Source organism: Vipera ursinii, assembly GCF_947247035.1.
Source record: "Vipera ursinii genome assembly, chromosome: 1".
Lineage (NCBI taxonomy): Eukaryota > Metazoa > Chordata > Lepidosauria > Squamata > Viperidae > Vipera > Vipera ursinii.
This window is the reverse complement of record NC_139512.1, coordinates 103,436,952-103,450,495: the sequence shown is the minus strand read 5'-3', so window position 1 is coordinate 103,450,495 and position 13,544 is coordinate 103,436,952. Positions and strand designations below refer to the sequence as shown.

General features: G+C 38.4%; 1 protein-coding gene across 5 annotated transcripts in view; it reads right to left on the bottom strand.

The window, feature by feature from the left end:
• Positions 1-4,389: 4,389 nt before the first annotated feature.
• The window catches only part of GTF2H1 (general transcription factor IIH subunit 1), a 32,495-nt gene continuing 23,340 nt past the window's right edge, over positions 4,390-13,544 (bottom strand). For 4 of the 5 annotated variants that reach the window (XR_014492508.1, XR_014492509.1, XR_014492510.1 and 1 more), the window contains 4 exons: positions 13,235-13,327; positions 12,605-12,671; positions 5,048-5,120; positions 4,390-4,928 (listed from right to left, as the gene is read on the bottom strand). Coding sequence is in view for 1 of the 5 variants with exons in the window: in XM_083362460.1 (XP_083218586.1) it covers positions 12,585-12,671; positions 13,235-13,327 (180 nt within the window). In the remaining 4 variants the exon portion in view is untranslated. Of the gene's footprint in view, positions 4,929-5,047; positions 5,121-10,260; positions 12,672-13,234; positions 13,328-13,544 lie in introns of those variants that run through there. The other variant, XM_083362460.1, reaches the window with a different exon arrangement.

Genomic DNA, 13,544 nt, shown 5'->3' with positions numbered 1-13,544 from the left:
TTGGGGAACTCTGACTTAAGCCAAACCAATTGTCACAGGAAGATTTTATTGCATGTGTATCTGCTTCCCTGGCAGATTGGTTTGGTGTGTAAATCCAGGCAATTGGGTTAATAAAAATCATCATTCAGTAAGCAATGGCTTGTTGGATTCTGTTGGATCTTGTTTACACAGCACTCTTAACCATAGGCAACTATGAGGGAGCAAGTGATAAAATGTGTGAGACAATATTATGCTGCAAACATCCAAATAAAAACTATTTACAAGTGATAACAGCTACTCAAAAAAATGACAGATGGTTTTAGTAGCTCAGATCTATCAGCATTATTTTCACTTCCATAATCCTTCTACCTGCATGGACATTAGGATTGTAGGAATTGTGCTGGATTGTGTAGTTGCCAAGAGGAATGCAAACTTGGACCATCCCAAGGGCAATGAAAAGGTAGCACATCAAGGAGAAGAGTTTGGCCTGCTCTTCTTTCTGCTTGTTTCTACTCCCTGCTAGAAGTGACTCTTTCTCTAGAGTGGCCTGCTCTTGTTCCTACTGCAATGGACTAATAAACTGGTCTACACAGGTAGTCCTCAACTTAAGATCTTTCATTTACCAATCACTTGAAGTTACAACGGCACTGGAAAAAAAAGTAACTTATGACCATTTTTCACACTTACAACTGTTGCAGCATCCCCAGGGACACATGATCAAAATTTGAACACTTGGCAACTGGCTCATATTTATGATGGATTATTTATTTATTTGATAATTTATATCCTGCCTTTATTATTTTTGACAAATAACTCAAGGCAGAGAAACTATCCAACACACCTTCCTCCGATTTTCCCCAGAACCACCACCCTATGAGGTGATTTAGGCTGAGTCACTGGCTTTCATGCCTAAGGCGGGACTTGAACTTAGCATCTCCTGCTTTTCTAGCCTGGTGCCTTTAACCACTAGGCCAAGTGTCCTAGGGCTCATGGGATTCCTTTTGGGACCTTCTGACAAGCACAGTCAATGGGGAAGCCAGATTTCCTTTACAATTGTGTTACTACCTTAACAACTGCAGTGGTTTACATAACAACTATGATCAGGTCATAAAATGGGGGCAAAACTCATTTGACTACTGTCTCACTTAGCAACAGAAAATTTAGGCTCAGTTGGGGTTGTAGGTTGAGGACTACCTGCATTTTGCCTGGCAGGCTGAGCTGTCCTGTCTGTTATCCTGCCACTTTCAATTCTGTCTGCCTTTTCAGGTAGCCAGCTGGAAAACAGAGAACACCAGTGCTGTATCCCCTTACTTAACAAATAGAACAGACCAGAATAACAGAGTTGGAAGGGACCTTGGAGGTCTTCTAGTCCAACACTCTGATCAAGCAGGTTACCCTAAACCATTTCAGACAAACGGCTGTCCAGTCTCTTCTTAAAAGCCTCCAGTGATGGAGCACCCACAACTTCTGATGGCAAGCCATTCCACTGGTTAATTGTTCTCAATGTTAGGAAGTTTCTCCTTAGTTCTAGGTTGCTTCACTCCTTGATTAACTTCCATCTATGGTTTCTTGTCTTGCCTGCTGGTGCTTTGGACAATAGGCTGCCCCCCCTCTTTATAGCAACCCTTCAAATATTGGAACGCTGCTTGGTCCAATATTCCAACTTCTTCATGTCTTCTCAAATCACGGATGTAATGCTGAGAAATACTTAACAGTGTTCTCAACAGAGACTGAGTAAGGACATTTCATCTGGGTTATAACTCCTGTAAGAGATATTGAGCATCCAAAAATAGCATTTTGGAAGGTCAAGAAAGCATTCCCCCTTGCCTTCCTGTCCCTCTGTAAAACTTAATTTAATTTAATAACACTTATATACCGCCCTTCTCCCTGAGGACTCAGGGCGGTTCACAGGGCAGAATAAAATAGCGAATACAAACATTAAAACAGGATTAAACAATAGCCCTAGTTAAGAACAATATAAATACAACGCTAAAAACCCCCAGAAAAATTAAAAAGCGAGAGATAAAACAACCCCAACACTCCCCCTCAGGCTAGGCCGGCTTGTACAAACAGAAATGTCTTAAGATCGCGACGAAAGGAGCGAAGATCGGGCGCCGTCCGGAGCTCTACCGGTAGCTGATTCCACAGCTCCGGAGCGCCCACAGAGAAGGATCTCCCCCTGGGGGCCACCAATCGACATTCTCTGATCGGTGGCACCCTGAGGAGGCCCTCTCTGTGGGAACGCACAGGGCGCAGGGAGCTTGATGCCGGCAGCAGATGTTCCCTGAGGTACTCCGGCCCCATGCCATGGAGTGCTTTGAATACCGTTACCAGTACCTTGAATCTCACCCGGAAGGCAACTGGCAACCAATGCAGCTCACGGAGCAGAGGTGTAACGTGGGAGTATCGGGAGACTCCCAACACCACTCTCGCGGCTGCATTCTGTACCAGTTGGAGCTTCCGAGTGGTCCTCAAGGGCAGCCCCATGTAGAGAGCGTTGCAGTAGTCCAGACGAGAGGACACGAGCGCATGAGTGACTGTGCATAGATCATCCCGGCTAAGATAGGGCCGCAACTGACGCACCAGGCGAACCTGTGCGAAGGCCCCCCTAGTCACGGCTCCTATATGATCTTCCAAGGTGAGCCGTGAATCTAGGAGGACCCCCAAGTTGCGAGCCAATAAACGCATTGGTTGGTTGGTAGGTAGAACTGCTAGATTTCAGCTGCAAGTGCCTAGATGATCATGAGATCGTAGCAAAGATTTTGAATGTTCTGAATTTTCTTGCCACTGTTTGAAGGTCATCCAGAGTTTTGCTGTCTAAATCTAGTAGACCTGTTGCTAAGCTCCACTGGATTCAGTGGAATTTAATCTGAAACATGATATCAGAAAGGGAATGTAAGCAATGATTTTATTCCTTTTTAAAAATATAATTTGTCTTACTTGTAAAGTACTTGGCATTCTTGAAACAAGTTGGAATCACCCAGTGTACCTGCTGTCTGGGCCTGAGATTTCTTCAGTATAATGAGAGAGGATGATTAGCATTATGTTCCGGATGTTAGCTCAAAGGCCTAATGCTTATATCTCTTGGAAAATAGGCATGCAGGTTATCCATCGTCCTCGCAGCTGACAGAACTTGGAGGAACAACTGAATTCATGCTTATCAAGTTGCCACCTCTGCTTTGGTATTGATAGGAAGAGGAATGATGAGGTAGGGCCCAGCTTTTCCTTCAAAAGGCTTTTGTTTTTGGTTTGTTTTACACTTTGAAGGCAGGATTATAGCTGAAATTACAGGTAAGCTTTTTATATTAGTTTTTGGGTGGCCTCATGTTGAGCCCAATTCCTGGCGACTGCACCATCCAGTTAAATCAGCATTTATCATCAAGCAAGTGCATCCTTTATTTGAGTCGGCTAAGAAAATGGGCATCACTTTGGCAGGAGCCACACAGGGAAACAAAGGAGAGAAAAAAGGCTTGAGAGGGAGGGGGAAGTGAGTGCTAAATCTGTGAAATCACAGTCCCTTGGGAAACAAAGAATAGATACAAATTGGTCCAAGTGGTTGGAAGTGACCACTTGTAAGAGGTTATCTGTTTAGTCTCCTACTTGGGGGGAATTCTTTGCATACTAATATAGGCAATCCACAAAAAGAAAACAGCAGGGGAACATTTGCATGTCATGCTAAGACCAAGGGCCATTTGGGGTGGGAACTAAAGATGATGCTTGCAATTGTGCAATTTAAAAGTTGCCCCTTTCCCCCCCCCCCCCCGTGTTGCACAGGGTCTTCTATCATAGAGTTGTGATCCAAACCAGCGTTTCTCAACTTTAGGAAAATTTATGATGTATGAACTTCAACTCCCAGAATTCCCCAGCCAGCACATTTGATTGGCAGAAGCCTTGACTAGACATTCCTATAACAAGCAATTGTGCCCCCATCTTAACCTACTCTTATGAGCATCTCTTTAATCCAACTCTTGGACTTTCGGCGTCATCATTACTCAGATCAGCCACCATATGAAGGCTTGCCATAAGGTTCTAATTCCTCTTGCTGCAAACCCAAAATGGCAGCTTCTCTGAATTCGGATGATATTAGACACTTTATTTAAAGAGCCAAGTACCGTAGTGGTAGAATATGTAAGAAGCTAGCATGCAGAGAACCAAGTTCCTTAACCTGGTCCTAGAACAGTGATAGCGAACCTTTTAGAGACCGAGTGCCCAAACTGCAACCCAAACCCCATTTATGTATCATTGGGTGCCGGGTGGGCATGGCCCATTGGGTGGGTTTGGCCCATTGGGTGGGCGTGGCTGCGGTGGTAACGGCAGACTAGGTGGGACTAAAAAGTTCAATCAATCAATTCCAACTTTGCAAGATCTTTCCCCCCCCCCAGAAGTTGCAATTGATTGAACCTTTTTTTTTTGCATACAGCGGAGACCTAAAACAATTTTTTTTTATAAAACCAGCTGAAGGCCTAGGACTGGGGCAATGGCGCTCATGCCCACAGAGAGGGCTCTGTGTGCCACCTGTGGTACACGTGCCATAGGTTCACCATCACGGTCCTAGAGTGTTGAGATGACACAGAGAAAAGCAAAACTGAACCTGGAAGGCCGCTCCCAGGATAACTAGTCAATGAAGGTGTTGTCACTGGGCTATAAGATAGGTTTTTCTACTTATAACAAGCTATAATTGCTGTGTCTGTAGAAGAGGCTAAAGCCCAATAATGGATTACAATGATGTTGGAGTCACATATCCAGAGTATCATATACTAGTGTTTGGTTTTGGCTTATTCTGTCAAATGAGCCTAACAAAAAATAAAAATAAAAAATAGAGTAAGTCTTCCTTAAACCGGTACCCTCCATGTTCTTTGGATTACAACTGTCACTATCTTTCCAAGCCGGTCCTGGCAATGGTGATAGTTATGGTCCAAAACATCTGGAGAAGACCAGAGGGAGAAAATCTGGAAAAGATAAAAAGTATTCTCAAAATACACTTTTGAAGCCCTCAAGTAGCACTCATTATTACAAGCTGATATAATGTCTACTAGCCTTCCTTAACCTTATTTTTACTTTTTTTTACCTTAGAGGAAGTGCCGAAATAATTTTCAAGGTCTACAGCTCATATTATTTTCAATTATGACCTCCTTGGGTTTCTGCAGAACATCAGATGAGAAAGGTTATGCACTTAATACATAGAATGTGTATGTGTTTTTGTGTGTATGTATGAATGACTGAATGAAATAGCTTGCAAGTTCCTTCTAGGTCTGAGAAGAGACTGGTCAAATTTACCCAGCTGGCTTTGTGCTGAAGCAGGAATAGAACTCACTATTTTCTGGTCTCCAGCTTGATGCCATAACCACAGCCCCAAACTGGCAGACGCAGGTGTACTTATAAGCTTCTTGATGAACTTTGTAGGCGTACAGTCCAATTCTGTGTACAGAATGTTCATTTAGAACTCTGTTTTGCTAAATTCCATGGATTTTATCCCTGAAATTAGTGCATATAAGACTGGGGTCTTAGACAAATTGCAGTTTTTGTTTTAGTTAGCATTCAGGTGTGGGTTTATTCAGAGCTGAGAGTAACTTCTGAGTTTGATTTCACAGCAGAACCTGCATGACAAATATAAATAACAAGTATAAATTCATCAGTTGCATGTGTGAATTACTTAAAAACAGCTTCCAGAATATTGGCAGCTAAATGAACCTCTTGAAAATTTGCCAGACCACGCTTAAAAATAATTTCTTGAAACCAAAGGATCAAGGGAGAAAGCAAGATTTAGCACAGCAAAAAAGAAACATAGATTTGTTTATTAGATTTCAAGGCCATCTGATTCCAAAAGTATACTGGGTGGCTTAAATGTTGAAAATAACAAATAATTTAAGAAGGACAGTTGCCCAGACAAAATCACATAAACAACATCCAGTAAAGAGGCTCTATAAATATTCTAACTTCAGGCCTTGGAATAAATCCATATCTTAAGAGACTTCCAGAACATTTGAAGGGTGGGAAGCATGATCCATATTTTGGGAAGGATGTTGTTCCGGGTCAGGGGGCTATGGCAGAAATGGTACATTTCCAAAGCCCAAGATTTAAATCCAACTGCATTTATTTGATGTGTATTTAATTGAGCAAATAACCAGGGTGTTGGCCACAAAGAGCTTTATAGGTGATGAATAACACCTTGAATTCCACTCACAAACCAACTAGTATGGTAAACACCACAGCTTGTAAAGTTGCAATGACATATGAAGGTAATGAGGAGAATCTATTAGTGCCCAGGCTACTGTATTTTGACCCAGCTGTGACTTCGGAGTGGCCTTCAAAGGCAGACCCACATACAGCAAATTGCAGTTGTTCAATTTGGGGGACTGAGTGAAGTGTTAGCCAGTCAAGGAAATAAAATAATGTTATAGTTTTCAGATACAGGCAGCAGACAAAATCTTGTTATAATTTATCTACTTTCTAGAATAACGTCTAATTTATAAAACAATCTATTTCTAGGACCTTTGTATTTGTATAAGCTATAGAAAATATATTTCTATATCTATACTTCCAAAGATAAAATATGCAAACTCTGATATGCCTTGTGATGCTCAATAATAGCAAATGTTGGACTTTGAAGAAGCAGGCTAGGAAGAATATTGAAGCTCTTGAACATTGGTGTTGGAGAAGACTACTGAGAATACCACTCAGCACAAATGACCAGACTGAAATTAGCCTACATTAGGATACATTATGCAAAGACCCAGCTGTCTGGAGAAGTTCCTAATGCTTGGAATGGTGGAAGAAAGAAGAGGAATAACAGCAAGGTGGATGGGCTCAATGACAGTGGTCATAGATGCACAGTTCTGAAAGACTATGATTGGTATAGATTATCAAGAAAATTGTTGCTGAATCAACATCAAATTGATGGTAGATCAATCTCTAAGACAAAATATTAACTGCTTACTATAGAATGTTGTCAACTTGTACTCCATTGTTGCTTATATGAAAAACAAATTTGCAGGAGCAGAATATCCTTGTTAGACCAGGCCATAGTCCATATTGGTTTAGCATTTTGCTTCACATGAAAGCCAGTCAAAAATCCTAGGGTGCTTACAAGCAGAAGGTGGAGACACTTCCTTCATCTGCATTATCCTAGCATTTGGTATTTGGAAGAATACCTCCCCTAAGGTGGAAGTCACTTGCAGTCTTCAAGGTTAATAAATATATTGTAAAAAAAACCAGACTTGTTTTAGGAGAAGCCTGTTTCAGTACTTTGGCAGACAGCCATATACTAAGTGCTACAAGGCTGTCCAGATACCTTGTGCTATTTAGATGATATCATCACTGAAGTGCATCTGCAAAATTTTGAGGGAGTGTTGCAGAGAATGACAGACTACAGTATAACTTTGAATGTGATACAATAAAGTGTGTTCTTTAATAGTAAGTTGCGGCCAGTTGCGGCCCTATCTAGACCGGGATGCCTTACATACGGTCACTCATGCGCTCGTGACCTCTCGTCTTGACTACTGCAATGCTCTCTACATGGGGCTACCCTTGAAGACCACTCGGAGGCTCCAACTGGTACAGAATGCAGCCGCGAGAGTTGTGTTGGGAGTTTCCCGACACTCCCATGTCACACCTTTGCTCCGCGAGCTGCATTGGTTACCAGTTGTCTGGGGTTGGGGTTGGGGTTGGGTTTTATAAATTTGTCTTAACTTTTAATCTGTACTAATTTATTACGGGCATTGCTGTTTAATTACTTTTAATAATTTTTAACTTTTGTATCTTGTTTTTATTATGTATTGCCCTGTTCACCACCCTGAGTCCTTCGGGAGAAGGGCGGTATACAAATTAAATAAATAAATAAATAAATAAATAAATAAGTGGTCACACCATTGATGTACAAAGCTGGATAATGAAATGTCTCTAAGTAACTAAGCTCAAAGAGTACCAAGGACATTCAAACAGTTCTAAATGCTCCCAAGTCACAAGATGTGTCCTAAACCTTTTAGGAATCATTAATCATACCAAATTCCTGCCAGATGTTAGCTGCTTAAGAAAACTACCCAAATATAGCAAAAATCCATTTATAGTTTTATCATTGTCATGATGAGCTTACATTTGATAGCAATTGTATTATGTGGTTACTGAAAATCATTGTATAGTTCAAACTTGGAGACTGAGTATTAGGTTACATGTTAGATACCTCAGTGGCAATGACAATACTTGTTTGTAATTTTGTTGACTATAAACAGAACAAATCAAACAGCTAGCAAAAAGTTGCTTAATTAGCCAATTTGCCTAAATATCCACCTAAAATAATCCACCTAAAACAATTTATCCGTAGGAATGGCCTGCTTTGCCATTGCAAAATATTCATATAACTTTTGTAGGGCCCTTTATGGGCACAAACTTTTTAATTATGAAGGAGACATGTTCAAATAGATCAGTTTTTTCTTCAACGTTACTTATACTATAGAGATCTCTTTGGTAGGACAACTGTGGCAATACAATTAGTCACAAGGGATCTTAGTTTTTTTTGGTAGCTGAACTGTTTCAGACATTCCTGAAAAGAATGAAATGAACATCCTGCCACCCAGCTACAAAACCATTAGCTGAAAGGTTTGCTCAAAGTTTCAAGAATAGTTTGAAGTAATTTTTGGAGAAAACAACACAGTGAAGTTTATGATCAATCTGATTGGTGTTATCTGTTGGTATTTCTCTTTGAAGCATTTATAGAAAGCAGGTACTGTTAAAATTTTCATTACTCCTAAGGTGAATCATCTGATGCCTGAATCCACCCAAATGTCACCAGACATATTGTTGTTTTGTATTTGGTTATTCCTTGGGTCTGAGTTTCTTCACTGGAACAAGAAATAAACCATGACATTAATGGCTGTCAAAATAATAATAATTATGTAGCCTGCTTTGAAAAGCTCAGCAACCATTTAACATTATTGGCTATCCAAAGATATTTGTGAAGCAAACTGGTTGGATAACATTATCAGCTCACAAGATTGCTCTGAAGACAAGTTGAGGGCGGTACATCAAGCTCCTTGGAAAAAAGATGCATACATATTAATGAATGGATCTAATGACTACAAGAGCAAATTAATGAAGACTGAATCAAATTATAATTTCATCTACAAAAATACGATTGGGGTTCCATCTTTTGTATGATTCCTTTCATTTCCCACAGAAAGTAAAAAGTCACATTGAGCCATGATTTCAGGCCGATTGTTAGATTTTTGAATAATCTTAAAATTTCAAACCCTGAATCCAATCATGGGTTACTTACCAGACACATATTTGAAATAAGCAGGCAGACTATGATGCTAGCCACAGTGCCCCAATTAAAAATGTTCTGAGACTCTACAGAAGATCCCAAAGCCTACAACCAGACTGCTGTCTAAAGACCATGATTATGCAAAGGCTATGGCATGATTTATCCCTTTTATTTTACCACGAAGCCTTCAATTCCCAGCCTTGCACTTTATAGGGCAATTCCCACCTTTTATCTAGCCTTTTAGTCCTCACAAGAAGTTTCACACTGTTAAGAGATTAAGCTTTGTCAAGGGGGTTTTATGATGACTGCCTCTTGAAAGTCTGGAGCTTAGACAAGAGAATATAAAAGCCTCTTAATGTCTTTTCAGAATAGGCTGTTTTCAGGAAGGTCTGCAAAATCTGTCAAGAGCACTTTTTCCATCTCATTCTTTGCTACTGGATAGGTCAAACAATCCGGGCAGCATACAGAACAATAGAAATTAAGGCAAAATGGAATCCAGGCACAATGTACAGATAGAAATACATACATACACACACACATCCACCTCATCCTGAGGTCCAGAACTGAGTCTTCAAGGCTTTACAGAATGCCAATAGGGTGGGAACCACATCGATCTAACGCTAAAGGGCAGATGGAGCAATAATGTAGGCTAGCCTCTGTGTATTAGTGGTACTTTCCTAACTCAAATATTCCAAATCACAGAATGTCTATTCCTAAGTAGTGGCATAGCTAAAAAACTGAAAAATATTTCTTCTGACATAACAATATTTAACTACTGTAGTTCTTGTGATTGCCAATGCAATGTTACTTTTTAAATCTAAAGTAGAAGTTAGAAAATAAAAAAGTTCAATAAGATTCCTAACTTTTTTTGCAATTTGAAAGTCAGTGATGGATCAATGTATTAGAAACAATCAGCTTTCTAAAATATTCAGATCCATAAAACACTAAGTTACATGATTTTAGAACTTTGAATGTAAGAAAAAATCATAAAATATATCCTAAATCACCAGCAAACACTTGAGTAGAGAATTGACATTTATTCTACAGTTTTTATCAATGCCAGTGATACAAGTTATATAATTTTCTGTTAAATATAAGCTCAGATTTAAATGCTTGTATGGTTAGCAAAAGACATTTCACGGTTAATATTCAAATCATTTATCTATTTTGGACCACGCTTCAGCAGAAATGGAATCAGCAAGTCAGATAGCAAATGTAGAAAAGAGCTGTTTATAAATAGAATGACAAATAGTTGCTGTTGCCACCTTCTGGTAGAATAATCTAATAGTTTTTATTTGTTGAATAATAGATAAAAAATTAATATTTTTTCAACTGTAGTTATTCTTCAAAGCCTATACATTTAAATAAAAGACCAGGAAGAAGGTATACATATTTTGCTAAATGACTATAAATCTAGTTATCTGCCTAAACAAGTTTTGATTAAAACCACATAGCTTGCATCATTTAATTATTGCTCAAAGATATATCAGTGCAAATATGTATGTCTTCACAGATCTAATATGATCTAGAATTTGTTTGTAAAAGTCAATCTAGCTCTCAACCTCAATCAAAACACTTTTGCTTTAGAATCTGTTTCAACTTTCCTTTGTTGCAGAGGTGATGTTTGAGATTTGTGTGTAAAAACTGTAATTGGGGCACAATGACAAGGACACCAGAAATTAACTTATCCAAATAAATTTTAAGTAATCACATACTATCAGAATCATATCTCAGCAAGATGATATTCCCATAGCAGCATCAATTCTTTATTTTTCATGATTAATTTCAGCTTTCCACAAATCGATTTAACTGGGGCAACTGAAGTAAAATACAAAGGAACTTTTTTTTAAAAGGACAAGTGGATGCAAGTATCATTTTGTTGTACATACCATGCAGCTTCTCTGAAAACCAAAGTAGTATCAAATTCGAAACTGATGCCTTACGTCTATCCCACAGTACAGAATAGTAGCTGCTTAAAGTTTAAATTGTTGCAATGTATCGAAATCACTGGCATAAACTGAGAGCAGGTATATAAGTACATGCTCTTATATAAGGAGTAACTCTTGCAGCTCACAAACTGATCAGTGCTACGGTGTATAGAGATGAGGTAGCAACCCACCCATGTCAATCCACTGTAAATTAGTAATACGACTCTAGTATTCTTTGATGGAGAGGGGCATGAATATAACAGAAGGGTCCCACATTTCCAATGGCTGCCAGTAAAATTGTTTATGCAATCAAAAGCCTCTGGCTCATCATTTCAATACATCTTATTACATATAAGCTAAGCCATTTGCTTGGTCCAAGAATGAACTGTTAATGAGGAAGACATTAAGACAACAAATATAAGGAGTCTGACTCCACAGATTATGCAAAACAAGTTTACTTTTGCTTCAATAAGTCAAGTACTTAATACACGGCAGGTACATTTTAGGTAAGAGTGAACTGCCTCTCTTTTGTATCTAAATGTTGTAAGGATTCCCAATATATTTAAAGATATGGGGTATTCACTCTTCAATGATTATCTAGTCGCCAAATACAGCGTTAACAGTCATCAGGAAAGAACTAAAGAAAACACATTTAAGATTGTTTTTGTGAAAAGTATAAAAGTTATTATTTTTGCAAGTGTTTACACTTACATTAAAAATGACTTTCTCACTTCCAAACAAAGCTAAAAAAAATGCAGTAGCACACACTCACATTCCAAAGAAAACATGAAAACAATGGCTGGTGAAAATTCTGCGTAAAATTCTGCACTGCCTGCAAGTATGTCTCCTTCAAACACTAAGTATTTCTGTGCATTGACTGATTTTATAAGGAAACCATGACAAAAACTTGTCCTCTTGCCTCTAAGTTCATTAAGAACTTGAAACAGTTAATCCATGTAAAATTTTAAACTTGTTTCTAAAAGTACAAACAGAAATCAGTAAAATGCTAGGAGACAGCGTTAACAGAAATGTTAAGTTCTACCCTGTGCCATACATTTTAAAAAATTAGATGAACGACCTTGGAGTTTATTAATACACATCTCTTAAAGTTTTTATTTCGGAAAGCAGCTCTTATGAAAATCAAAAGCAGTTCCTGAGTAACTGCAGTAAACAGTGTCTTTGTGTGTGTGTGTGTGTGTATTTGCCACTTGGCTTTTCTGATTTGGTTCCTTTAAACTCCTTTGTTTTCAAGTTTAATCTCTGTTCTCTTCCCAAAAGGTGCAAGCTCAGTTAGCATCATTTTAAAGGGTCCTTATGATGCTGACATCCCCTGCAATTTCTGTAAGATCTACACACAGTTAGTAGTTGTGCTCCTACAGCTATTGCAAATTTGTCCCCTGTTGGAAACACCGTGGTGTTCACGTTTTTTTCAACATACGTCGGGACTGCCATGTATGGAATTTATTGTAGGCTGTTTGAAGCATCTCTTCTATGTGATTTACCAGCTGAAAAAAAAATAGAAACTTTATTACAAAAAGAAATGCTGCTACTACAAAAGAATGTGCCACAATCAATAAGCAACATTAAGAAATATATAAAGGTAGAATTGAAGACTTTTCTCTACCAACCGATGATTTTACTATTTTACCCATTTTAAAGCCATATATTTTCACTGCCTAACAATTGCATATAAGTAGGAAAGGGAACCATATTTATTTTCAACCTATATCAAACATCTCTCTGAGGGACAATGGATATATCAAAATCGCCCCCAATCTACAGAAAGCTACCCAGTAAGTAGACACAAGTCATCTAAATTTCAATAGGAAATTTTAGAAATGAAAGGTATAATTATCTTATATCTAATTATAATTATAGAAATGTTCCTATGACTCTGTAGTGATTATTCACTCTAGAGACACTTATTCAATGAAAAGCTTCCAAACCTATAGTCTCACTAATTTAACCATTTTATTTTCTAATAACCATTAAGATTGGCTGATTTATTTATGAACAAAGCAATTTACTAATCTTATACACATTAAAGAAAAGAATGGCTTTTTCTTACATTTGTGCTTAAATACTGCTTTCGAATTTTCTCTTGGAATGGGCACAGTTTTGTAACTTGAAATCTTTCCAAATTACTCCGCATTTTTACAACCTGAGATAGAAAAAAAAATAATCACATGGGTCTCTTTAGCTTAAAATCACTCAATTCCTTCAAAAATAATATCTATGAATCTACGAGATACATTTTAATAAGTATCATGGGTATCTAATCAAACAAAGCTGTGTGTTGTTTTGTGCATAGAACAAAAATGTTATAGCGTGAAAGTTCCAGGTTGGTAGGTGAGTTGTGGTGCAGCCAAATCAAAGCC